This window comes from Elaeis guineensis, chromosome 12 (assembly GCF_000442705.2).
Source record: "Elaeis guineensis isolate ETL-2024a chromosome 12, EG11, whole genome shotgun sequence".
Lineage (NCBI taxonomy): Eukaryota > Viridiplantae > Streptophyta > Magnoliopsida > Arecales > Arecaceae > Elaeis > Elaeis guineensis.
The window spans coordinates 79,049,080-79,076,713 of NC_026004.2; the positions used below are offsets into that span (position 1 = coordinate 79,049,080).

At 38.9% G+C, this 27,634-nt stretch overlaps 1 protein-coding gene across 13 annotated transcripts in view; it reads left to right on the plus strand.

Moving 5' to 3' along the window:
- The window catches only part of LOC105033277 (protein DETOXIFICATION 46, chloroplastic), a 137,525-nt gene that overhangs the window by 44,796 nt on the left and 65,095 nt on the right, over positions 1 to 27,634 (plus strand). For 11 of the 13 annotated variants that reach the window (XR_012135687.1, XR_012135686.1, XR_012135684.1 and 8 more), the window contains exons 6-10: positions 2,865 to 3,003; positions 18,277 to 18,414; positions 18,492 to 18,560; positions 18,659 to 18,769; positions 19,351 to 19,479. Coding sequence is in view for 6 of the 13 variants with exons in the window: in XM_073246281.1 (XP_073102382.1) it covers positions 2,865 to 3,003; positions 18,277 to 18,414; positions 18,492 to 18,560; positions 18,659 to 18,769; positions 19,351 to 19,479 (586 nt within the window). In the remaining 7 variants the exon portion in view is untranslated. Of the gene's footprint in view, positions 1 to 2,864; positions 3,004 to 18,276; positions 18,415 to 18,491; positions 18,561 to 18,658; positions 18,770 to 19,350; positions 19,480 to 26,501; positions 27,500 to 27,634 lie in introns of those variants that run through there. The other 2 variants (XM_073246280.1, XM_073246282.1) reach the window with 2 other exon arrangements.

Consider the following 27,634-nt stretch of genomic DNA (forward strand, 5'->3'; position numbering starts at 1 on the left):
CGGGCGAGAGGTGGTCAAGGTAGTGGAAGTAGGTGAAGCAGGGTGTTGTGTGCGATGTAGGATGCAGAAAAAGAATAGGGATGTTAATGCGATTTTAGTAAGGCACAATACCTATTTAACCAAGGGAATGAGGGCACGACCTTGTAGACAGGCCCTCACATTGGTTGGGCTTGGGCCATGGACTTAGGTACTACATATCTACTTGTACTATTTATGCATTTGGACTATAAATTAAGAACCCCATGGATGTCGAGAATCAAATCTTTAATACCAATTTGATCTAGTTGGCGACAATGAGGAAATTTCCTCAACTTGCTTCGCTTGAATCTCTTAGAAAAATTTAGGAAACATATAAAAGTTGGTGAAAGTAGTGTTTAGGTACCACTTTGTTTCATTAATGAATAATAAACTGAGATACATAGCTTCTATTTATGCCAGTGAGGTCCATTCTTACACAATTCTGGTTGGATTCTTTTTCTAGTTATAAGAGGAGATGGGTTTTCTAAAATAGACATAACTAGTGAAAATAATCATGAATAAGCTAAATTCCTACAGAGGTAGATCTTGACTCCTACATTGACTTTGCCTTCAGCCACTCCATTTAATTCTTCTCGAATTGGGAGATATGTCTCGTCAAAGTCTTTCTTAAAAAGGAATTTTTTTGTTTGACTAGCATGTTTTGGGTCTTAAATGATAGAATTTAGCTCCAATCACTTAGTGCACTGTGTCAATAGGGGCATCATGTCTTAGAGGTCAAAAGTTAGCAGATTTCAGAAAAACACACCTTAATTACGTATTGTATGGCCAAAATATAGTCTTTGAAAGTTTGGCACATGATTTGGTTTCTTAGTTCTGTGGATGTCACTCCTTGACATTATCTAGTTCTCCCTGTAGTGGTCAAAGTGGTCTTCATTGAGTTTGGTGTTCCCCCTTGATCAAAAGTCCATACATGAGACATTAGAGGAAGAAAATGTTCTCTATTTGTTAAGAAGCATTTGGCTATGAAATTAAAACCCTAGGAAGCCTATTGATACATGTTTATGATTAGTCCATTTCTTTGGAGAATAGTGCCTCTTTTCTTCTTGAATCTAGGATGTAACTAATTAGACCATTCTAAAATTGTCACTATGTGCGCTAAATTCCAATAAAGCAGAAAAATACACAGGAGTAAACTAAAATTAAACACCAAGGACTTGATATGATGATTTTGGTTTTTGTTGTACTTTGATGATGCTATCCAAATTTCTAATGTGCCACCGGTCTCTAGTCATTACACAAGGTCATTGATTTTGATCCACAAGTTGGGATGTTTCCATGATTGTCTTGTGTAGACTTGAAAACCATAATGATCCCAATAACAAGCAAAACAACCAGCTTCATCATGTGTCCGTCTTTAGAGATGCAATTTTTTACTCATGCAAATAATGCATCCTCTGGTCATTTGCTTGTAATCACAATTGATCATATGTATTGCTTACTCTTCAAGTAAATTTTTCCTTGCACATAGTTTGTCATGTGTGGCTTCACATATCAAGTAGACCTTGACTTGAAAGTTCAACATGATGTCTGTGTGTCAATCCAACATCTATTTTAATGAAATTGCATGTGTAGCAGTTATGACTTAATCATGGTGCTTGTTAGATTGGAAAAAGTATTACATAAGGATCACTGACTCAGAATCAGACCCCATGCTGTTCGGCCGGTGTTATGAGTCAGTACAACCCTATACTGGACCGTATCGGGCCCGAACTAACATGAAAATGAGGGATGAATCAGAGAGGAAGAGTCAGATAGAGGGGGAGGGAGGGAGAGGGAGGGAAGGAAAGAGAGGCCAGTGAAGACGCCGACGATGGCCATCGGAGGGCCATAGAGGCCTCCCAAGCTTTGCGGTCCTCCATGAGAGAAAATGAGAGTAGAGAGATAGAGAGAGAAAGGGGAAGGGAGAGGAGAGGAGGGAGGGGAAGGCGGTGGGGAGGCCACCGGATGGCCATCGGACGGTCCAAAACTGCCTCGCGGCTGCCGTGGTTTTGAAATAGGGGTTCGCCTCTGTTTTGTCATGTTTTTTACAAAACACGATACACAGTAAAGCCCGAACCTATTGCTTCACTGTGTATTGTGTTTTTTAAATAAGACGTTGAGATAGGGGCGAGCCCCTGTTTCAAACCCATGGCAATTGTAGGGCTGTTTTGGGCCATCTGATGGCCCTTCAGCGACCTCCCTACCGCCTGCCCCTCCCTCATTTCCTCTCCCTTCTCTCTCTCTCTCTCTCTCTTTCTTCTTGCATCTTGCGGAGGACCAGGAGCCCTGGAGGCCTCGACGACCCTCCGACGGCCTCAGCTAGCTACCGCTGGTCTTTCTCTTTCCTTCCCTCCCCTCTCCTCTCTCTTTTCTTCTTCGCTCTGTTTTCACTGGTGTTCTATATCGAATGTCCGAACCACATTAGTTAGCTACCGGTATGGTTCGGCATGCCCTGAACTGCCTGGTGCGGGATGGTTTGGTGAACCTTGGTATTACATATATTTTTAGGTCATAAAAAATTGTTTGCATTTGTGTGGATGTGCATAGGATATTCAAATATTGGGAAGGACATATAATTGTGTTGCATTTGTGACTATACATTGCTCAAGATGATGCATTTATATCATTTATTGTATTATATTATTGGGAAAAGGAAGCCTTGATTGCATGTGGTTATAAATTGTCTGTCCCAGGTAATTTATCCATTTCAACATTTGATGGTTCATGATGATATTGACATTTATTACTCCTTTTAGAATTGCATTTTGATATTCATGTCATGACATTGCCCCATGCATTAGTTGCTTCACCAAACTAAATCTGTCTTCATACTGCTGTGCTTACAGTTTAGGTATGAAAGATTCATGGGGACCATTGAGGGCTTTGGCAGCTGCTAGTGCCATAAATGGTTTTGGTGATATTCTCCTGTGTTATGTTTTTGGCTTTGGTATTGCTGGTGCTGCTTGGGCAACAATGTTATCACAAGTATGGATACTATAGTTTCTGTAACAATGTGCAAGTTTATTTATATATCTATTTACATTGTTGGGCAAATATCATTTTCAAAGAAAGGGTACTTGTTATACTATAATTGGATCTAATATCAGATCCTTACAAGATTAACTTATTAAAAATATGGGTAACAATGCTCTGCTAAAAAGCTAGATTATTTTGATTCACTAGTCTGGCTGATGAATGTAAGCAATAGATAGATTCCAACAAATGCATTGTCAGTTTTATAATTACCAATTTGAAGAAACCGGAGATATAATTGACTCATCAAGTAATTAACTGGAAACAGTTTGTGGAATAAGGACATATGGATCTTGTCAACTGATTTGGCTTAGTACAACTTAGATCAAACATAGAACTACCTTCTTGCATTGGCATGAGTATGCCTTCCCTCCTATATAATGATGGATGGCATTAGGAAACAAAAATGATATATTAAATAGCATGGGATGATAGTGATGGTTGTTTTGATCATATGAAGGGTTGGAGGGAAAGAGAAAAGTTACTCTCCCATGGTTTCAGTCTTGTGATGAGGTCTTCTTACATCCTTTCTTGGCAATCTTTTGCGTATTTCTGTCATATTCCATTTATGGATCTTGAACATGAGAACCAGGCTACTTGGATCACATTGAAGGTAAAGTGGTTGATTTTTTTAATTTATTTTGCTTGGTGTAAGCTCACTGCCTGTAATTTCTTCATTTCAGATTTAAGGGTTTCAGCACATGGAACCTTTTCTTTCATTGCCGTTTTTTCCCTTTCTATCCTTGTGAGCTGAAAAGCCTTTCATACAACATTGCCTCTAGACAACTACCTGTCATAGCAAGGCTGGAGATCATCTTTTTGAGTGTATTGATTATGGAAGACAGTGCAAGCTGAATAATCAACCCAAACTCAATTAAGTTATTGTTTCAGAATACTAAAACGAAAGGTCTTTAATATCCAAACACTCATGCACCTACTAAGGACAATGGAACCATTCCAAATGGAAAAAAGCTAGAACAAAAACACCCAAAAATGGTCAGATGATAGTCTTTTCCACCGCTTCCTAAAAATTTGTTACATTCTCTATGATGGAAAAAAGAAGGGTTGCTTGAAAGAGCGCCAGTAGTACAAGCTTGCTTAATTAGAAGTTAATCAAGTTGAAGTTTAGATATACTGCAAAATAGCTTTCTTCCATGAGACAACGCAAAAGTGATTCTTAACAGTTGGACACCCTATATAGTTTTGGATTGCTCAAACTCAACTACAGAAGATTTAAATGGCATGTTGGTTAGGATGAAACTGCTTTCTTTGATGGAGAGAATGATAGATGGTAAGTTCTAGACATGTGTGCTAGTATTTCATTGTTGATAGCAAGGTTGGCGATACTGTCCTGAGCCATCCAGCTCAGGGCATACTGAGCCATCTTGGAGGTGGACTAGGACGGTTCTGGCCTTCACATTAAGAAACCAGCAAAGGAGGGGGAGAGGAAAAGAGAGAGGGAGAGGAAGAGAGAGAGAGGGAGAAGGTTGGCAGAGGCGCACAAAGGGGCGAAGGAAGGGCTCCGCCTCCGCTTCTCTTGTTTCGTTCCAAATAGGGTTCTTGGAGGGGGGCCGCTTTTTCGCTTTGAAAAATTAAGTGAAGTTGGCAAGGGGGTTTTTGACTTGACTTAATTTTCGACCCCTTTTTTATTTTGAAATATTAAGTGAAGCTGGAAAGGCTGGCTTCATTCTTGCTGACTTCACTTAATTTTTTCAAAATAAAAAGGGACCCCCCCTTTAGGGCCCTATTTCGAATGAAATAGGAGAACCGGATGGTGGAGCTCTTGCTCCGCCCTTCCATGCCGCTCCTCGGTCCTCCACCAGCCTTCTTCCTCTCTCTCTTATCCTCTTCCTCTCCTTCCCCTCCCCCTCTCTTTTTCTCTCTCTATTCTCCCTCCCACATGTGCTCCCTAGCTCTGTTGTGTCGGTATGGGCTCGACATGGAATGGCACACTACTGTACCGAACCATGCCATCGGGAAACCAATATGGGTCTCATACTGATATAGATCCTTGGTAGATAGCAATGTCCTAGCATTACATATATTGCAAAATAGCTTTCTTCAATGAGATAGTTCAAAAATGATTCTAAATAATTGGATGTCTCGGATTGCACAAAGTGAACTATAGAGGATTTAAATAACACATTGGATAACCTAAGATTGCTTTCTTTCTTTAAGATAATCATGGATGGTAAGTTATAAGCATGTTTGCCTGAATTTTATTATTGATGGCAACACCCTTGTTAGAAAGGACTAAGCTGACCTGAAACACTTAATTCGGGCATACCAACTTGAACTGGTGTGGCACCGGTCAATACAATTGTTCGGGTTAGTAAGGGGTCCACACCAGCCCAAACCTTGCAAAATTGCCCAATACCGCTTAGTTTGGAGCAATTCAAGCTGGTTTTTCCCCTTGCTGACCTTAATAATAGAGAATGCATCCTATAGCCTTCTCCTCTCTTTTCTTGAAACAAGAAGTGGGTTTTGTAAGGAAAATTCAGGGAAGAGGGCTCTTTTGTGGATTTTGATATTGAATCCGAGCCAAATCAGGAATAATCCCCTCTATTCTCTTCATTTTTCTTTTTTCATTCTTATACCTAAAATAGGCCAAAATTTGGTAAAATCAGGGGAAATCATGCCAAAATTATGTAACACCTCTGGTAGGGTTCTGCATTAATCCAAATTAGAATTGATTTTCTAGGCTTTTTGTAACTTGGAGTATATATAGGATATGACCCCTAATCCAGTCATTAAACCTGGTAGAAAAGCATACTAGAAATTGGACCAGTAATAAGGGAACATGCCAGAATTATTCAACTGCAAATACAGACACTTTGCTAAAATCGATACTGGAAAATTTATAGGAAAATATGGCGAAAATCTTGGGCTGTCGAAGTCTTTGCCCACAAGTCTGCTGGGTTGGTTAGACTAATGCCTGTCTGGTAGATGCTGATTGTATATTGGGAAATGTCAATCAGAGAGAGATGGAGAGAGATGCAACCCTAAGCCAAGGAGCAAAACAATGACTAGACATTCGTCTGTGTTGATTGTGTTGATTACCTATAGTTTCATGCTGCAGAACAGTCAGATAGTCACAACAAATTTTCAAGATTAAATCAATATCAATGGAACAAAAAGGTCCTATAGCATGTAAATATCTATCTGTTTTTGCAGTTAGATGCATAGGTGCATCTAGATGGCATGCCTTGGACTATTTATTTGGAATGTTGGATAGAGAGGGCCATACTAAGCACTTGTGATATTGGTTGTTCCACACTTGCCAGATGATCTGTCCAATTGGCACTTAAATCCATGCATACCTTGGTAGTAGCCTACAAGCACACCAAACTAGCACTATGCTAGTTGTGTCAATACTTGGCATGCTACTGTGCCAGTGGCATGATATGGTATAACATGATGTATATGATTCTAGTGCCCAAACATGATGTATATGATTCTAGTGCCCAGCCAGCATGCCACTGGCACGCAACCAAAGCCCTTAATTTCAGTACCGGACATCATACTGATCAAGTGTCGGTAGAGTATTGCTAGTTTTCTACCAAACAGAACTGCATTGATACTTAGTATATAGATGCATATTGGTTCGGTACTGTTATGGCAAGTCAACTGTAAATATTGTATTCGTAAATCAGCCTGATTATATATTCCTTATTAGCCTCGATATTGTATTTCTAAATCAGCCTGATTATATATTTCTTAGCAGCTTTCATTTCTTGATATAAATATCCCTATAAATCTGCCCTGTAAATCAGCTTGGTTGTAAATTGTATATTCTATATTTGTATTTTACCCCTTCTATAAATAAATGGCCCGAAAACTCAATTGAGTAAGGCAATTTCAGAATTCTCTTTATGCTTTTGACATTAACATGGTATCAGAGCTGGTTGCCTAGTTGCCGATCAGTCAGTCCTCTAATCCGGTCATCGGATTCCCGACGAGTAGACTTCTCATGCTACTCCTTTGTTCAGTGACGCTCCCACGCATCAGCAAGTGAGGATGCATCCGGCATCGGCTTGCTCTCAGGCTTCTTCCCCGATGTTGCCTTGCACTGATTAGTGCAGTCCTGTGAGTTGCCTTGGGTATTGGTGCGTTCTTGTGGGTATTTCGAAACTGATAATTACTGTAACCCTCTTTCCATCAGATTCTGTTTGACATTATGGCTGAGACTAAATCTACTATGGATGAGAACAAGGTAGTAATTGCTGGATGCGATTCCGGTGATGACTAAGATCACGGAACATAAGCTTAATGGCTCCAATTATTTGGAGTGGAGTAAGATGGTTCGTATTTACATGTGTAGTATTGATAAAGATGATCACCTCACGAGTGATCCATCCAGTGATGATACAAGACAAAACTGGCTAAGGGAGGATGCTTGATTGTTTTACAACTTCGGAACTCTATTCACAGTGAGATAATTAGCTTAATCACTGTGAGTTTGTTAAGGAATTGACGGACTATTTAGATTTTTTGTACTCTACCAAAGGGAATATTTTCCGTATCTATGATGTGTGCAAGGCTTTCTATCGTGCAGAGAAGCAAGATAAGACTCTTACATCTTATTTTATGGATTTCAAAAGTGCATGAGGAACTTAATGTTTTATTGTCCTTTAGTCTTCATGTGAAAGTTCAACAGGCCCAACGAGAGCAAATGGCTGTGATGAGTTTTCTGGCTGATCTTCCTCCAGAATTTGAAACTGTCAAATCTCAGATTCTTTCTAGTTCTGAGATTTTCTCTTTGCATGATACTTTTACCCGAGTGCTCCGTACAGAAAATTCTTAGCTTTCTCTACCTGTTAGTAGTGCTCTTGTCAGTCGCAATGATACTGGACGACAAAATAATAGAGGAAATAGAGGAGGGGCTTATGGCAATAGGAGTAATCAACAAAGTGGAGAGGCTGCCCCCAATCGTGATCAGGGGGAATTATTTGTTACCACTATCATGAGCCTGGGCATGCAAAATGCTCATGTTGGAAACTTTAGAACAAATCTCAATGATCTCAGGTGGCAAATGTGGCTGTTGAGGAGTCTCCAGCAGCCTCATCCTCTGAAAAAATTGTTCAAATGTCTGCAGAAGAGTTTGCATAGTTCTCCCAATATCAAGCATCTTTAAAGTCTACTGATTCCCTTGTCATTGCTATCGTCGACTTAGATAAATCCCCTACGTGCCTTATGTCTTCCTCTTCAAAATGGGTCATTGATTTTGGTGCTACAGATCATATGACAGGTAATTCTAGCCTTTTATCTGCCTTTCAGTCTTATGCAACCCTCTTCTAATATTCCCTTGACTGATGGGTCTACATCTTGTGTCATGGGTTCTGGAATTTTACACCCAATATCATCAATTTCTTTGTCATTTGTTTTGTGCTTACCGAAGTTCGCTTTCAATTTACTGTCTGTTAGTAAATTAACTCATGCCCTAAATTGTTCTCATTTTCCCTGATCATTGTGTATTTGAGGATCTTACGATGAAGCAGATTATTGTTAGAGGTCAGGAGTCGGGTGGTCTCTATATCCTTGATAAACAGGTGTCACGATCTCTTGCTTGCTCCAATACCTTAACTCCTTTCGAAGTCCATTGTCGGTTGGGACATCCTTTCTTGTCTACTTTAAAGAAGTTATATCCATAGTTTCAGTCTTTGTCTATTTTAAAATGTGAGTCGTGTCAATTTGCCAAACATCATTGATTACCTTCAGTATCTCGAGTCAATAAATGGGCATTGTCTCCTTTTGAGTTAGTTCATTTTGATGTTAGGGGTCCGTGTCCTATTGTTTTCAAGTCTAGATTCAAGTATTTTGTTATCTTTATTGATGATTACTCTCGTGCTACTTGGTTATATTTAATGAAGAATTGTTCAGAATTATTTTTTATTTTTTATGCCTTTTGTGCTGAAATTAAAACGTAGTTTAATGTTTCTGTGCGTATATTGCGAAGTGATAATGCCAAAGAATATTTTTCAAAAAATTTTCAAAATTATATGTCACAGAATGGTATTCTTCATCAATCCTCATGTGTTGATACTCCATCCCAAAATGGAGTTGCTGAAAGGAAGAATCGGCATCTCCTTGAGGTAGCTAGAGCACTTCTTTTCCAAATGAAGGTTCCTAAACAATTTTGGGCTGATGCTGTTTCTATAGCCTATTTTTTGATCAATCGTATGCCTTCTTCTGTCCTTAATGGCGACATACTTTATGCTATTTATTTTCATCTAAATCTTTGTTTCCTATTAAATCTCGTATATTTGGTAGTACTTGCTTTATGGGAGACGTTCGTCCTCAAGTAACTAAATTGGATCCAAAGTCTCTGAAATGTGTTTTGGGTATTCTCGAGTTCAGAAAGGGTATAGGCAATGTTCGCCATACCGGTATCGGATCCCGTATTGGTGAAATTCTGTTTAATGTTGTACGCGGTTCGGTACGGTACGATAATGTTGGTATGCTTTGATATGACGTATCGGTACGAGATTGATACGGTACGATGCGGGCAGTACGGAGTGGTACGGCATTCCATGGGTATAGGTGTTTCTCTCCAACCCTTAATCGCTACTTTGTGTCTACAGATGTTACATTCTTTTGAGTCTACTCCATTTTTCTCTCCTTCCATTTATGAAAGTCTGAGAGAGGAAAATGATCTCCTAATCTACACTGTCAAACACATGCCCAGTACTCAGAATCCTCAGATCCCTCTTGATCCATCTATTCCAGTAGCTATTTGACCTCCTATTGTTCATGTTTATTCTCGCAGGTTGGCGACTCCTGATCCATGCCCTCGACCAGCTTCTTCGTCGAAGGATCCAGTCACCACCAATGATCGTGATTCTGACTTAGACCTTTCCATGGCTCTTCGCAAATGGAAACATCAATGTACTTACCCTATCTCCTCTTTTGTCTCTTATGATCATTTGTCTTCTTTTTGTTGTTTTATTACTTAGAATCTATTTCCATACCTAAAACTGTTGTTAAGGCATTGTCACATCCTGGCTAGCGTGCTGCTATGGAAGAGGAAATAGTAGCTTTAGATGCTAATGGTACTTGGGAACTGGTGCCTTTGCCCCTAAAGAAGAAAGCCATTGGTTGTAAATGGGTGTTTGCAGTGAAGGTCAGTCCAGATGGTTTTGTGGCTCGTCTAAAGGCTTGTCTTGTAGCCAAAGGGTATGCTCAGACTTAAGGGGTTGATTACTCTGACACCTTCTCTTCTGTGGCCAAACTTGCCTTTGTTCGTTTGTTCATCTCTCTGGCAGCCACTTATGATTGGCCTTTATACCAATTAGATATCAAGAATGCCTTTCTTCATGGTGATCTACAGGAGGAGGTTTATATGGAGCAACCATCTGGTTTTGTTGCTCAAGGAGAGTTGGGTAAAGTTTGCAGGCTTCCAAGATCTTTTTATGGCTTAAAACAAAGTCCTCAGGCTTGTTTTGGGAGATTTAGTGAGGTGGTACAGGAGTTTGATATGCAAAAAAGTAGTCTGATCATTCAGTGTTTTATAGGCATTCTGAGGTTGGCCTAATCTTGCTAGTGGTTTATGTGGATGATATTGTCATCACAGGTAGTGAGTCTACAGGCATCTCATCTCTCAAATCCTTCCTCCAAACTCAGTTTCAAACAAAAGACTTGGGTGTGAAAATATTTTTTGGGCATTGAAGTTACAAGATGTAAGAAAGGTATCTTCTTATCTCATAGAAAGTATGTCCTTGACTTATTGGTAGAAACAGGAAAATTAGGTGCTAAGCCTTGTAGTGCACCGATGACTCCTAATCTCCAACTTACAGTAGGGGATGGTGAGTTATTTGAAGATCCTGAGATGTATAGGAGATTGGTTGGCAAGTTGAACTATCTTACAGTGACTCGTCTTGATATTGCATACTATGTAAGTGTGGTAAGTCAGTTTATGTCATCTCCTACCATTGTCCATTGGGAAGCTTTGGGACAAATTTTATGTTACTTGAAGGGAGCCCCTGGACGTGGTCTCTTGTATAATAATCATGGACATTCGAATGTTGAATGCTTTTCAGATGTTGACTGGGCGGGTTCAAAGGTTGACAGGAGATCAACTACAAGATAGTGTTTTTGTTGGGGAGAACTCGGTATCATGGAGTAAGAAGCAGAGTGTGGTTTCTCGTTCTAGTGCTGAATCAGAATATCGAGCTATGGCACAATCCGTGTGTGAAGTAATGTGGATACATCAGTTACTAGATGAGGTTGGTCTTAAGACTTCACTACCTGCTAAGTTGTGGTGTGATAATCAAGTTGCTCTTCATATTGCTTCTAATTTTGTGTTTCACGAACAAACTAAACATATTGAGATTGACTGTCACTTAGTTCGTGAAAAGATTCAAGAGAAGATTATTTTAGCAGGGCACGTCAAGACTGGAGAACAAATAGGAGATATCTTCACAAAAGCTGTAAATGGAGCTCGGGTTGACTACATTTGTAACAAGTTGGGCATGATTAACATTTATGCTCCAACTTAAGGGGCAGTGTTATGGCAAGTCGACTGTAAATATTGTATTCCTAAATCAGCCTGATTATATATTTCTTATCAGCTTTGATATTGTATTCCTAAATCAGTTTGATTATATATTCCTTATCTGCCTTGATTTCTTGATGTAAATATCCCTATAAATCTGTCCTGTAAATCAGCCTGATTGTAAATTATATATTTTATATTTATATTTTACCTCTTTTATAAATAAATGGTCTGAAAACTCAATTGAGTAAGGCAATTTCAGAATTCTCTTTATGCTTTTGACATTAACAAGTACGAGTTCAGTTTTTTGTATTTTTTAATTTTTGGGGTTTTGAAGACTATTTTAAGGTTTATGGATCTTTAAATTATGATTATAAGGGTGTTTTTTAATGTTAGTTTATTTCATATTGATCCTGAAAGATTGTGTATGATTACTTAGTGGATACAATTGTAATAATTAAACATAGGTTTGTAACTTGGTAGCAGATGCATATCATTGAATGCCTTAATTTTCATTATCTACATTAACTTTTAATTGTTATTTTCTTGAACTCTGGCTTTTGACCTGTCATCCTCCTCTTACTTTTATCTCTAATGTTTTTGCCTTCACTTCATAGATTTACATAGGCTATGTTATCCTAATATATAGATGGACATGACACCCGAAGGTCTAGTCAAGGTCCGGCAAATCGGAATTGGATGCTGTGCTGATCGGCCGGCGGTACAGTTCGAGACGGTTCTGTACCCATCCATGTCGGGCCGAATTGATAGGGCAGAGAAAGGGAGAGGGAGAAGAAAGAGAGGAAGAGAGGAAGAGGGAGGGGAGGAAGGAGAGGGAGAAGAAGAGAGGGCCCCCGACGGAGAGGGAGAGGAAAAGAGGGCCCCCGACGGCCGTCGGAGGCCATTCGAGCTCTTGTCGAGCTTGATAAGGGTGGAGGGAGGGAAGGACCGAAAGAGAGAGAGGGAGAGATCCCCCTTATTGCATGTCTGGAGGCCATCAGAGGTCACCGGTCGGATGGCGATGCTGCCGCGATGTCTCCAACGGCAGGCGAGTGAGTGGTGAGGGCGGCTGGGGCTTGAGGAGCTGAGGGCCTCCTCCCTCCTCCAGCGTGGAACAAGGTTCGTTCCATGTTTTTTTTTGGTTTTACTACGCGAAGTTGGTAATTGCGATACCCACTTATGCATTTTTTTTTATTTTTTTATAAATTCGATTGAAGTCAGCAATCGGGTTGTTGCCGTCTTCAATCGAATTTCTAAAAAAAATAAAATATGCTGAAGTTGGCAATATAGTTGCCGACTTCGCGTAATAAAATTGAAAAAGACACGGAACCTTGTTCCATGCTGGAGTGCAGAAACCCTTGGCTCATCCGGCCTGGGCCGTTCTCGCCGCTTGCTTGCCCACTGTCGAAGATGTAGCAGCGGCGTTGACGTCTGTCGGGTGACCTCTGACAACCTCCAGACATGCGGTAAGGAGGATCTCTCCCTCTCTCTCCTTTGGTTTTCCCTCCCTCTGCCCTTACCGAGCTTGGCAAGAGCTCGGACGGCCTCCGGCGGCCGTTGGGGGCCCTCTCTTTCTCTCCCTTTCCTTGTCCCCCCTCTCTCTTCCTCTCTTTCTTCTCCCTCCCTTTGAGATGGCCGCTGTATCGTTTTCTACATCGGAATTGGACCGGTTTTCCGTCGGTATGGTTCGGCACGGCCTGAACCATCCGGTTCGGCATGGCTCGGAAAACACTGGGTCTAGTTATTGTCTTGCTCATAGGCTTATGATTTCACCTTTTTGTATCTCTCTGTAATTATCTCTACCTTATATACAATCAGCATCTGTTAGCAATGCATTAATCCAAACAAAATAGTGGGTTTATAGGTTGTCATTAAATTTTTCTATAAATTTTCTATTTGATACATACCAATTTTAGCCTTGTTATTGGATCCTATTTCTAGTATGATGTTGTACCGGTCACTGGGTTTAATATTTGAATTAGGGGTCATGTCCTATATATGCACTCCAAGCTACAATGTGCTTAAAAAATTAATTTTGATTTCAATTAATCTAGAACCCTAGCATGTGTACTCCAAAATTTTGGCATGATTTTTTCTTATCTTACCAATTTTCGGAATATGAAAAAAAATGAGAAGAATCAAGAGAAGGGAGGGGATTTTACCTGATTTGCCTCGGATTTATGCTCAAAATCGACAATTTTCCCTCTTCCTGAATTTTTCACACAAAATCCACTCCTTTTTTGAAGAAAAGAGAGTAGGCAACTGAATGCCTTCTCCTCCATTGTTAGGTTAAGGGGCTGAACCACACTAACCACTCTGCATTGAGTGGAGCTGGTGGTTCTGCTTGGTTTGGAGCGGTTCAAGACCCTTACTGACCCAACTTGCCTTTCTAGCCCAATACCTCATCAGTTTAGGTTGGCACACCCTGAATCAAGTTGTTTGGGTTGGTTTGGCATACCTTGCACGCAATACTTCAATCCTTCTTCTGTTGTTTTGTAAGAAGTGTTGTATTCTTTCCACAAGATGGTACCATTGTGAAATAGTGAAGTGAAATTTGTTGATAGATTTGTCAGCATTCTAAATCACCATCACAACATGAATAGTTGGTGTCTGCAGTCTTATAAAAGGGGTTTTTTCTTGATACCAAGTATAATGATGCAATGAAGAGCCAACTGAGCTTCTTGTGGATCTCAGCAGCTGAAATAGCATCTCTGATTTGGAAAGAAGTTTGTGTTTGCTGGACTTTTCTTTACTTTATTCTGATGATTATGATTGTAAGTGGATTATTCAAGCTTTGGCTTGAAAAGTTTGACCACAGTTAAAGATAGAGGGAGAGTAGATTGAGAAGAAATCAGCTCTTTTACTCAATTTTCTGCATACCTGGTATGCCAGCTCCTTTATGTTGAAACAGTAGTATAAGATAAATTTATTATAATTTCAATAGTTTGAAACAACACATATAAATAAATTTATTATAAATTCAATGTTTTGAAACAGTAAATTCTTGTTTTATGCAGTAATTATAAAGATTATGTATCAAAATCCTGTTATGCTTGGTAGGGTCTTTTACAATGAGCACATACCACTAACACATATATGAAATCCCAAACATGAGATAATCATCATTGTGTGTCGGTACTCGGTACTCATATGCATGATGAGTGTAAAGTAGAGCTATTATAACCAAGACTTGAACTCATGCGAATCTTGACGTCTGACTATTATAGTCAGTCAACATAGGTGCAAAGGTAATCATAATATTAAGCATTTTATAAAATAAAGTATTTCGCCAAGCTGTCCCGAACTGTACCGACAGCCTACTGGTGCAGCTCGGGCGTTGATTCAGAACACCGGTGAAAACGGAGCGAAGGAGAAGGAAAGAGAGTAAGAGAGAGAGAGGGGAAGGAGAAAAAAAGGCTGCCGAGGCTTCCAGGGCTCCACCCTCCTTTGAGAGATGAGATTAGAGAGAGATAAAAAGAGAGGGGGAGGGAGAGAAGCGGAGGGAGGGGAAGGTATTGGAGAGGCTATCGAGGTTGCCGAACTGCTGAAATCGACCCCATTGCATTCGTGGGGTTGAAACAAGGATGACCTACCCCAATTCATTGCATAATTTTTTTTTACGTGATGCACAGTGAAACTAGCAATCCAATTTATGCGATGCACAATGGGATTGCCGGCTTCACTGTGCATTGTATAAAAAAAAAATATGCGATGAACAAGGGTAGGTCACCGTTGTTTCAACCTCACGGATGCCGTGGGGTCGATTTTGGTGCAGCCTTAGTGATCACTAGATCCTGAAGATGCACCTCCAGAAATCTAGTTCAACTTTTACCAAGTATTCCAAAAGGTTTAATAATAATATTAATAATGATCGTAGTAGGCTATGCAGATTTTAAGCAATTTTACCCTAGAATATGGAATTAAGTTTCAAGTGAAAACAAATGGTGTTTATGACATGCTGTACAAATCTAATTCATAGGAATGTTCAAATGAAGGTTCAATGAAACAATATAGAAAGAAATCAAAACTAAAATTTCCTAATTGAAGATTGAAGTACTCAAATTTCGAAAATACGACCAGGGTAGAGTTCCATATATTTTTTTTCATGTAATATTAGTTTTACATGTGAAAGAATTTCAAAAATGCTACATTGAACATTTGCTAGAAAGCTTCAATGAAAAATAAATATGGCCTCATAATTATCTTCTAACTTTTAAATACTAAAACATTTATCAAATTTTGAAGGTTCATAAATTCTTTTAAAAAACCCAAAAATTGGTAACTCAAAAGTTAGGTAAGAAAGTCTTATACAGTCTCCAAAGCATATCATCTATTATAATGCTATTTAGAGCTTAAAGCACTGATAGAAGAGTTCATATTCCAATCTTTTGCATGTAGGTGTCTTAAATGATTGGGTTACTACAAGAGATAATGTAATAAAATGGTAGTGGTGAAACTGTGGTTATTGAAAATGCATGTACCAAATGATTTTGGAGCAACTTGAATGGAGGTTATGTCAACATGATTGTAATTTGTATCATGTTATGCAGAAAAAGATTTGAGAGGTTATGTCACACAATGAAGGTGAATGATGGTGTTGCTTGGGCTTTGATTTGAGTTAGTGCTAGAATACTGATTAATGTTCACAAGGCAAACCTTGGAAGTGTGTGAGAGAAATTGACGATCTTGCAAGGAGTGGATTTCAACCTTGTTAGAAATTTGTAGCGATGCATGTTTATGTGGAAACAAGGTTTGGCTTGTCGATATCGGAGCTCGGATCGGTCGGCCAGCTATGCAGTTCAATACACCCTTGTGCCATTCCTTCCTGGGCCTGAACCGACACAAAGAGAGGTGAAGGGAGAACAGGAGAGGAAGAGAGAGGGGGAAAAAAGGAGAGGGAGTGACGGCTTCCGAAGGCTAGTTGAGGGTAGTCGATCATGACGGAACCGGGAGGGCGGAGGGAGGGAAGGAGAGGGAGAGGTAGAGGAGGCCATCGGAGCACCGGTGAGGACACCATGCTTGCAGTCGTGCCGGTTAAGGCTAGAGGACAGGCTTCATCCTTCAATCGAAATAGGATCTTTGGTGCTTATTTTGATCATTTTTGGGTTTATCATGCTGGTTTTTTATTTTTTTTGGATTTTCATTTGAAGTGGGCACCCTTCGGAGGCTCTCTCCCATTCCTCTCCTTCGCTTCCCCTCTCTCTTCCTCTCTTCCCTTCTCCCTCTCTCCCTCATCTGTTTCTCATTTCGAACGCCAGAACCATCTAGATCAATCGTTGGTATGGTTTGGCATGCTCAAACTAGGTGGTTCAGGACAGTTCGGTGAACCATGCATGGAATATCTATGGTTGGTTTTAGGCAAGGTTGGTGGTACCATACTGAACCACCTAGTTTGGGCCGTACAAAGCCATACTGGAGGCCAACCAGGATGGTTCCGGCCTTCAGATTGACAAACTGGTGAGGGAGGAGAGGGAGATGGAAAGAGAGGAAAAAAGAGAGAGGGAGGAAGAGGGAGAAGAAGGGAGGGAGAGAGAGGGAGAGGGCAGCGGGGAGTGAGAGAGATGGAGGGATAGCAACTGCCGAATAAGGGTGGAGATCCTATTTCGAAACAAAACAGGGGCAACGACTGCCGAATTCACTTAAACAATTATATATATATATATATATATATATATATATGGGCTGATGCCCTTATTTTGCTCTACCATTGTTTTGACACTGCGGAGTATAGACGGCTTCGAAAGCCCTATCTCATCCCCCCTCTGCCTCTCTTGCTCTTCACCACCCTTTTCCTCTCCTTCCCTCTCCCCCATTTGCTAGTTTCGGTACTGTAGACCTTGGTTTTGGGTATTGCTATGGTTTGAGGTAATGTCTATTGAAGCTACGAGATGGTCTGGCTCAAGATAGGAGCAAAAATTTGGGATGTGGGGTAGGAAAGGGTAACATGAAAAGCTATGATGGGAAATGCAAATTATGTTTGATGAATGTTGCATACCAGAGTATACAACCTAACATGCGATGGCATCAACCATGCTAATTTGTTTGATCATAGGTATTCCCTGGATCCCCAGTAGGTATTAAGAATACATAACTCTTTAGTGCATATGACTATGCTTCAGGCAAGGTTTGCCACACCACCCCATGCCGCCCGATGCAGAGCATACCATACCGTACTGGTATAGTGTGCCATGCAGTGCTGAACCACATATCGGTATTGCAATAGGATGGTGTTGATATAGGGTCCGGTACCGAGATGGTGAACTTTGGCTTTAGGCTTCCACTTAACAGCAATTAGATCCATTTCATATGTAGTTAGGTGGATAAGAGTCCCCTAGCTTTTGCAGTTTGTTTTAACCCAACTTTAGACTAATGGCACATTTGGAAATCTTTTAATTCCAAAATAATTATTCTGTCATCTTCTTGACTGATGAGAAGTATAAAGTGTCAATAAAAAAAAAAGAGAGAAGAGTATAAAGTGAGAATGTGTGATAATAAGGAGCAAAAAACTCTGAACAGAGATTCTTTTTTGAAGCAGATAATTCCAGTGCAAAAAAATTCAATGCTCTAAAAAAACGAAGAATCAGCTAAACACCTGTTTCAACAAAATCTCTATTCAAAAAATATTTTCATGATTAAAAATACTGTAAATATGTGCTACTTTTTCTTTCAGTTTCTTGGGCATGTTTTCTAACTAGCTGTTTTATATTTGTCTCCTTTATTATGGTACTGAACAGGTAGTTGCAGCTTTCATGATGATGAATGCTCTAAACAAGATAGGTTTTAGGGCTTTCTCATTTTCTGTGCCATCACCTGGAGAGCTTCTCCACATATTTGAGATTGCTGCTCCAGTGTTTATAACGATGACATCAAAGGTTTTGCACTCAATTCAAGTTTGTTCATCATTGATGTTTATTTTGTTTGCTTTGTAGCTGAGACATGTAGACTTTAGGTGGTCTTCTATTCTCTACTCACGTATTTTGCCACATCAATGGGAACAATGACCATTGCAGCACATCAGGTTTTTCATGACCCTTTCTGATTATGCAAGTGCACCTTCTTTTATCTTTTATAATTTATAAAAAACATTATGGGCATTTCTTTATTTTGTTAATGTAGGTTATGATTAATGTCTTGTGCATGTGCACTGTCTGGGGTGAACCACTCTCTCAAACCGCACAGTCATTTATGCCAGAGTTGATACATGGAGTTAACCGCAGTTTGGTGAAGGTTTGAAACCTCTTTTGCTCATAGAATTTTGTGTATTTTGGTTAATGCAGTCTCCTCCTAAATATCTAGCTTTTACATTAAGGGGCCAGAGTTCCGTTTGTTATCATGGTGCTTAATCTCTCACTGGATGTGGGCAATAACATGTAAATGTTGTCCTTCGTCAAAGTCAGCCAGTTCTTTCAGCAATAAATTCTATATATCAGCCAAATTGATGATGCTGATAGGACTCATACTCTCACGGCCTGATTCATCTAACTGAGCTTCCATGGCACATGAAGTTCTACTAAACATTTTTTTTTCGCTACCTGAAACAAACTGAGCTGCCTTAGGAATAATATAAGCACCATACTGTGATAACTAAAGAAAAGTGGTTTTATGGTCGTTATACCTTTTAGGGGATTTCTGTCAGTGTTACTATTTGTTGTGCTTCTTTTGTATTACCGATTGTTTCTTTTACAAGTCAATTTCTGTTTTGGAGTTCAACATTTTTACAACCATTTGAATATGTTCTACAGCACATTTAGTTTCTAATTGTGATCCATATTTTCTATGATACACTGAAATGGAAACCTTTTTTTCAGGCACGAATGCTGTTGAAGTCACTAATTATAATTGGAGCTATGATTGGATTGACTTTGGGAGTTGTTGGGACATCTTTCCCATGGTTCTTCCCTTATCTGTTTACAAATGATCGCATGGTCATTGCAGAGGTTTGTAGTACATTAAGTCATTAAATTTGGGTTTATCAAGCTTCTCTTTGAAATTTCATAAGCATTCTCTTTCATGGGCATATGTGGTTTGGAAGGGCTTCAATTCAAGTTAGTAACTATGTTAGGGAAAAGAAAGTGGTCACACTTATGGAATTCTAATGTAGCCGCAAGTGCTGGTGCAGTGCAGCAACCACTTTACTGTAGCACTATAGTGGATAAAGGGTTTTAAAGGACAAAATGCAATCCTAAATTCTAAATCTAAATTTGATAAGATCTTTTAAATTGCAACTTAAGAGTCCAGTGCAGGAAATAAAGCAAATTTCAGTAGCAATATAATCTAGATTTTGATGAACAGCAACTATGGGAACTAAAAATGAAAGGTCAACAACTGAGTTTAATGCACCAACATCAAGTACATATAATAGTCCTGAAAGAAACATTTAAGAATGAAATCTTTCCACGCTTAATTATTAAAAGAAATTGGATAGGTTTTGATAGAAGGTTAAGAAGGTAATAGATAATGGTGGTTACGTGAAATATTGATTATCTTGGATGAGAAGGCAAAAATCAGTGAGATTCAAGGTTGCAACCGGTTCACCAGATGCGGCATATCCATGACACCAAGGTTAGCGGCGTCGTAATGGACAAACTCCAGCACGGGAAGGATGGAAGGCAAGGAGGATCCGAAAGAAGTGGAGAGGAAGAAGAGATCGATCCAACCGCGAGGAAGAAGTAACCACAAATCAGAAGATAGAGAGGAAGTCGTACATAGAGAGGAGGATTTACCCTCTGTTTGGTATGAAGGATGGATGAAGGATGGATGGATGAAAGGATGGATGGAAATCTATCCTCTGATGTGTTTGGTGAAACATGGAAAGATAGATGGAAATAATTTTCTTCTCTATTTGGCATAGGAGGAATGAGAGGAAGAATGATATTTATATAACATTTTTATTAAACTATCTTTTGATAAAAATATTATGATTATCAATTTATAACACTTATTTATACTAAAGAAGTAAACAATGTATAAATTTATAATCTTTATAATCTATAATTATATAAGAAGTTATTATAAATATTTAATTTAATACATGATTTTATAAATGAATTATAATGAATTAACTATATAAATAACTATTTATTTATAATTTAGTTTAAATAGTTAATTAATATTATACAAATAGTTAATTATTAATAGTAAATATAAATAAAGAAATAGAAGATAATCTAATTAGTTAATTATAATTATGGAAATTATATACTAAAATTAAAATAATGATTAATAAAATTTAATAGTATATGATTAATAGTTATATAAAAATATATACAAATAATATGAATGAAAAAGTGAAGTATTATAGTTTTACCAAAAAAATTAATAAAGGGTAATTTTGTCAATGCAAAAGTTCATCCTTCAATGCTCCATCCATCCTTCATCCTCCTAATTCGGGAGGATGCAAATTGGCAGGCCAAGATAGGCAATCCCTCTTTCATCCGTCATTCTTGTAATTTTTTGAACCAAACATTGGATGGAGACTATCTATCCTTCATCCCATCCATCCATCCTCTCATGATCCTAACCAAACATAGGGTTAGGATTTCTGTGAAATCTCTTTTCTTTTTCTTCTTTCTCAAGATCCAAGAACCAATATTTATAACTTCTTTTTTTCCTTTTTCATTGGTTCAAAAATGATATTTTTTCTCTTTTCTCTTTTTCTTTTCTTTCTCTCTTCTCTAATAAAAGATAAATCTGTTGGAGAATTATGTGGTCTCAGCAGATTTAAATTGGCATCTCCATTTGGCTAAAAATAAACAAAAGATTTGGTTCAGATTTGGATTGATCTATCCAATCTTTCTCAAAATAATTAAGTTGGATTGAATCAAATACCACAAATAAAATAAAAAAATGATGACTTGATGAATAAAATAAAATAATGGCTTGATGTGTTGCATCAGTTCTCCCCAGGATGGCCATAAAGAGCTTCAAAAGGGAATTTTCTTGTGGTTCTATCGATGGAACTATTATATGTAAACTCAGCTTGTGGCAAGATTAAATTCTATTGTGTTGGTCTTTCACCTGTCAAGCATCTTAAAGGTTGCTCATAGATCAATTTACCACCTCTGTCTGCCCCATCAATTTGCGGGTGATATGGGTTGCTAAAATTTAATCTACTTTCTGCTTTGGTCATCAGAGTTTTTCAAAGATGACTTACAAATTTAGTATCCCTATATGATGTGATTGACCTAAGAATGCCATGCAGATGCACATTTTCATTGAATAATAGTTTTGCAATATGTGATGCATCGAACATTTTTTTACAAAGAATGAAATAGGCCATTTTAGTAAAGCGATCTACGATCACAAAGATTAAGTCAACATATCGTGTAGTTTTGGGTACTCCAAGAACAAAGTCTATAGAGATGTCTTCTTAAGGAGCAGAGGGAATGGGGAGTGGAGTATATAAGCCCATGTTCTATTTTTGACCTTTAAATATTTGACAGGTCATACAAAGTTGAATGAATCATTCTACGTTCCTATGCATGCTTGGCCAATAGTAGTGCTCTTGAACCAATCCCAAGGTTTTATCCCACTTGAAGTGTCCCCCCTAAACCGCTACTATGTAGGTCTTGAATCAAGGACTCTCTCACGGAACCCTCTGGGATGGATTGCCTAAAAAGGTACCTAGACTCAACACAAAAATCAGAGGACAAACTAGTATCAGAAAAACATTTTTCCATGATAGGTCCGAAGGGTCATCTTTGTACTAATCCTTAATAGTCGCAAGCCTTACAATGTATAAGGAAGTAGTGACAAGGAGATGGGTCCTATGAGTGAGAGCATTAGCAACCTGATTGACTATATCTTGCTTATGTCTCAAGTAGGTGTACTCTTATAGAAATGCAGTCCATTTGACATGCCTCTTGTTAAAGTTCTTTTGGGAATTCAAGTAATGCAAGGCTTCATGGTCTGAGTTAAGGATGAACTCCCGATGAATCAAATATGGTCATGAATGCTTCAAGCCCGACACAATCACATAGAACTTGAGATCATACGTAGAATAATGCAATCAAGCATCGTTCAATTTCTCACTAAAGAAAGCTATAGGTCGCTTTTTTTGGGATAACACAACCTCTATTTTTACATGTGAGGCATCTCAATCAACTTCGAATACCATATCAAAGTTAGGTAGGGCAAGTTTGGGTGTGCTCGTGGGTCTATCCTTAACCATTTTGAACCTTTGTTTGGTCTCAGGAGTCTAGCAAAATTTTCTCCCTTTCAAACAGTCTATGATCGGGACAATCAAGAAATTGAAATTTCAAATGAAGCATCGATAAAACGATGTAAGTCCATGAAAGCTTCGAATCTCAGTTATGGTTTTCGGGGTTCTCTAGTCTTGAATCGCTTTGATCTTAGTGGGATCTACTTTAATCCCTTGGCAGACACAATATAGCTAAGGAAGATGAGATTGTCAGTTAAAAGGGTACACTTCTTAAGGTTCAAATATAACGGATTCTCTCGAGTTTTGAAGCACTTGTCACAGATAGTTTAGATGGAGTTCAGGACTCATGTTGTAGATCAAAATATCGTCGAAGTATACCATGATGAATTTTTCGATGAACAGCTGCAACACCTGATTCATGGTAAGCAATGTTTTAAATCTTATGAGACAGGGTTGTCCTGGTTTTCGCTTAGAACGGGATGCCCAGCATCCTGCCCTGTCTCGATGGCCTCTGAAAGAATTATACCTTATAAGCCAATCGTATATATGATGCGATGGGGTATTTTCTGTATTCTAACTTCCCAACTCATGTATGTGACATTAATTATTAATAAAAGTAGGCATTTTGTTTCATTATATGCTGCATCTTGATACTTGATTAAGATTATAATAAATTTCATAGATTAAGGCAATGGTTTTAGGGTCATTGATGAGATCATGTCAGTGAGACCTAAGTCGTTGATAACCCTAGCCTAAAATATTTTCAATTATAGGATCATTGATTTGAGGATCAATGATACCGATAAGACTGGCACATCCTATATATGCTCGATGGAGACGGTGGTCTCACAATTACTTGTGTAGTGGTATTAATACAAGGATGTAGATGCTCATTGGAGAATGAGTTTACTAAATTGACCTAATGAGAGAATATCTGATGGAGCCTTATATGCATGTCAGCTGATTGTTCTCTAGTGGCAGTAGTGCAAGTGATGCTTAGATCTGAGATCATCATGGTACCTTATACATATGAACCTATAGTTTGGTTCATATCCTAGCATGACTCTCTAAAGCTTGTGTGGGATGTTTTGGACATGGTGAAGTGTGCATGAAGATTGTGAGTGGTCAACAAGGAATCGGTCACTCTTAATAAAAGGAGAGAACCTATGTGATCTTATAGGATAATGACTCAAGAAGTCTTTGATCAAAGTAGGATGATAATTAGAAAGATTTTTTAATGTATTATCAATTGAGTCATCATCTTTGGATCGAGATATATATGAATAAGTATTTGGACTTGACATGATTCATGTCCATAGTTTATCTGGGATGTTGTATGATCGAAAAATTGAATTGCACGGTAACTCATCACTGAAGAATATTTTTGATATTTCTATCAAAATTTCATTCTTCTGGATAGTCAAGACATGTTGCTAGACATCAATCTTGACTTGTCGATTGCAAGAATTAGAGTTTAATTTAGCAATCAATTAATTCTAATTAATTAGTGCATTTAGGCTGATTTATTTCTAATTGAAGTAGTTTGATCATGAGCCCGAGTCTGCTATTGGCTAGATGTGGAACCCAATGGGTCACACATTTAAGGATTTGATCATGGACTAATCTCATTGGATTTATGAGAAATCTATGGGTTTAATTGACATGCTAGCACATGAATTAATCGAAGTTCCCAATCAAGCTTAGCCCAAAATTGTTTGAGCTAACTTAGAACTTGAAGCCTTGACCTAATCTATAATCTAAAAGGATTCACATCCAAGGTCTCTTAGGCACCTAAACCTCTTCACATGAAAGAGTTTCATGTGAAGCCAACTTTCTCCATGCCATCCCACACCATATATCCAAACGCCACCTTATTTCTTGCACCCAAAAAGAAGTCCTTCTGGATTACTCTTAAAATTCCATGTCATCTATTCCTTGCGCCATATCTGATGGTGCCTTGGGTATTGTGTGCTGAAGGAAGAGTCCTGCCTCACAACTCTTCCACGCCCAACTAATCCATGCGGTGTATTTATCTTATGCAGAAGCCAAAGAGTTTGGCCCTGCGTGAGAAATTGTAGCACCAAGGGAAATGTTTCGCACCCCTTCATATCTTATAAATAAGGGGCGCTGCAATGGGGTTAGCATGGATTTGGAAATGGTGTTAGGCGTGGAAAATAAGAGAAAAGAAAGGAAAAAAATCAGAAAAGCAAAAAAGGAAAGGAAGAAAAATAAGAGAGGAAAAATAAAAGAGGAAAGAAATTAGAAAAGCAGATTTCTGCCTTTCTAAGAGATTAAAATATCCAAGAGTTGGATATCTAAATCAGGAGTGGCTACATAAATCATTTGAGAAAAGATTTCAGGCATGATCATTGTGGAGATTAGAAAATTATCAGGTTGCTATGTGCTTCATCCTTGAGGAAGGATTGCTGATTCTTGCGAAGCAGTCTTCAACGTAGAAGCAGATTGGGAAGGTCCGTGATCGATCCTATGTGGACTATCATTGGAGGACATCTATGTGGGTGCCTTGTAGAGATTATACTTGCATCAGATCATCATCAGCTTGAAGATATAATTCTTATTTGAATATTATGCATGTTATGTTGGATTGCAATAAATAAGGTTTACCTGGGATTGAATTTCGGTTTGTTTGTTTTTAAGAGTTAAAGGCATGTTAAAAATTTTTTTGAACATCATATTCTGCTGCGCAACCAAAATCCAATAGCCGTCCCGATCGGGCATCTTGGTACATGCTTGGGATGCCCTTATATATATGTAAATAATATTTTCTTTTGAATTTATCTTGAAGTTTTACTCAACAGCTGTTGGCCACGTGTGGATAGATGGATTATTATTTCAATTATGTTGTGTCGGACTGTTGGCCACGTGAGAGTCCCATCATTGTTTTTTTTAACTCTTCTTTATGCATCGGCCATGTGAATTTGTTTGACAAAATGAGTCCGGTGAATTCTTTTAGTTGTATGGGTGTGAATCGAGTTAAAAACTCAATCCCTCAAAATATGGGTACTATGTACGTTGATGTCCCGCTGGTGTAGAAGTGATTCTTTATTTTTGGTAATTTACAATCGAGTGTGACAGCGTGGGTGCAAAGACCAAATCAAGTCACGAGCGGGAGATCAGACGCTTGTGGGTGCAGCTTTTGTATCACATGCACCTGGTGCAATTGGACCACGTCAAATCCCATGATCGATAACACACCATGCTAGCCCTTGTATGTCACCAATTCTTGATTTCACGCTATCCACCATGCATATACTTTGGGATTTGCCCTAGTTCACGTGGATGCTGGGCACAAGATCTCGATTGAATGGATGGCATCAGGGAGAACTCCGTATCAGAGCTTAAAGGCCCTTAGCGAGATTCCTCTTTCCTTTCTCCTTCCCCTCCGGTCCCCTCTCCTTCCTCCCTTTTCCCTCCCGATTGGCTTGGCTCCTTATCGAAAAATCCGATGGCCTCCTTCCTCTCTCCTACATTCCCCTTCCCGAGTTGCTTCCTCCCAGCGTACCCTACTCTTAGAAAGAACATCAGAATTGAAGGGAGAAGATCGTGCTCCCTCCGACGATGCCGACACCAGTACACTAGTGAAAAAAGAGGTTAGTACTTGACCCTTCTTCATTCTTCTCCCCTCCCGATGATGAATGGCCCGTTCGCATTCGGCAAAGGAAAAAAACAATTAGGGCATGACTGATCAATGCATTAAATGTGACACAAAAAGTATTAAATCCTTTGATATTTGATCTCTATTATTTAGGATTTGACGCTTCTTATTTTCCTTTTCAGAAAATTTGAGTGTAAAAAAAGTGTTATTAATCATGGGGACTTGCTCACAAATGTCTAAACCAACCAGCAAGGTTTCCAATGTCTCCATTCAATTAATGTTCTTGTGCATATTACCAGCCTGTCACCCGCATTTCCGCATGACAACAGCTACCAAACAACAGTTGCCAATGATGCCTAGGAAGTCTCGTCCATATCCACTTCCTGCTGGATAGGGGGGTTCCATTCCACCAGATTGTGATGCTCCTGGCAGCCATGTACTACAGCCATTCATAGCATTTATCTTTTCCGCCGGATCTCATGTTCCGTTGCACTGGTCGTCCTTTTCAGCATTTGAATTTTGCACCTATAAAAGGACATGGGCAGAAGAATGGAGAAGGAGAGGGGGTTGGTTGCAGGTGAGAGAGAGAGAGACAGAGAGAGATCTTCTTCTCATCCTTTCCCAGCATTCAAAGAAGAAGAGGATGGCGGTGGCAAGCGGGTTTGACCCCATGAGCAGCTGAACTTCTCGTCCTCGGAGAAGTAGATGAAGTCCTTAGTCCAGATTTGTATCTATTTTCTTTATTTCATTGTGTATTCTTTTTAATGCAAATAATTACTGGAACAGTTGTAAGGCATTTTTTTTTTTATCAAAAGCTATCATTGAATATCTCGCATGCATGGGTAGTCTTTGTGATTTTATTCATGAGTTCAAGTAATCACACATTGTCTTGTGATGCAAGTTGGAAATAGTTTGACTCCGTCGAGATGAGTCGTGTTTTGTAGATATGATTCATACTCAGAGATAAGCTATATTGAGAATTTAATCGTAGATTTTCCTATTAATTACTACTAAGGCTTGTGGTTATTAGTGGTCCCGGTTGCATTAATTAAGATACCGATCTGATGATTAAGGATGGATTCAAAATCCCGAGGCATTTTCTTTCACCTGATTTTCCTTAAACTTTGTTCTCTATTTATTTTCTTTTTATAATCCTTCTTAGTTCCATAAAATCCTTTTCACTTCGACATTCTTTTCTAAAAAGTGGACACAACTCAGCCCATTGGTTCTTGAGGACTCGGCACCTGATCTTTCGTTATTCTACATAATAGTTGAGTTGGAATAATTTTTATCTTTGGTGGTTGCGACACACCAA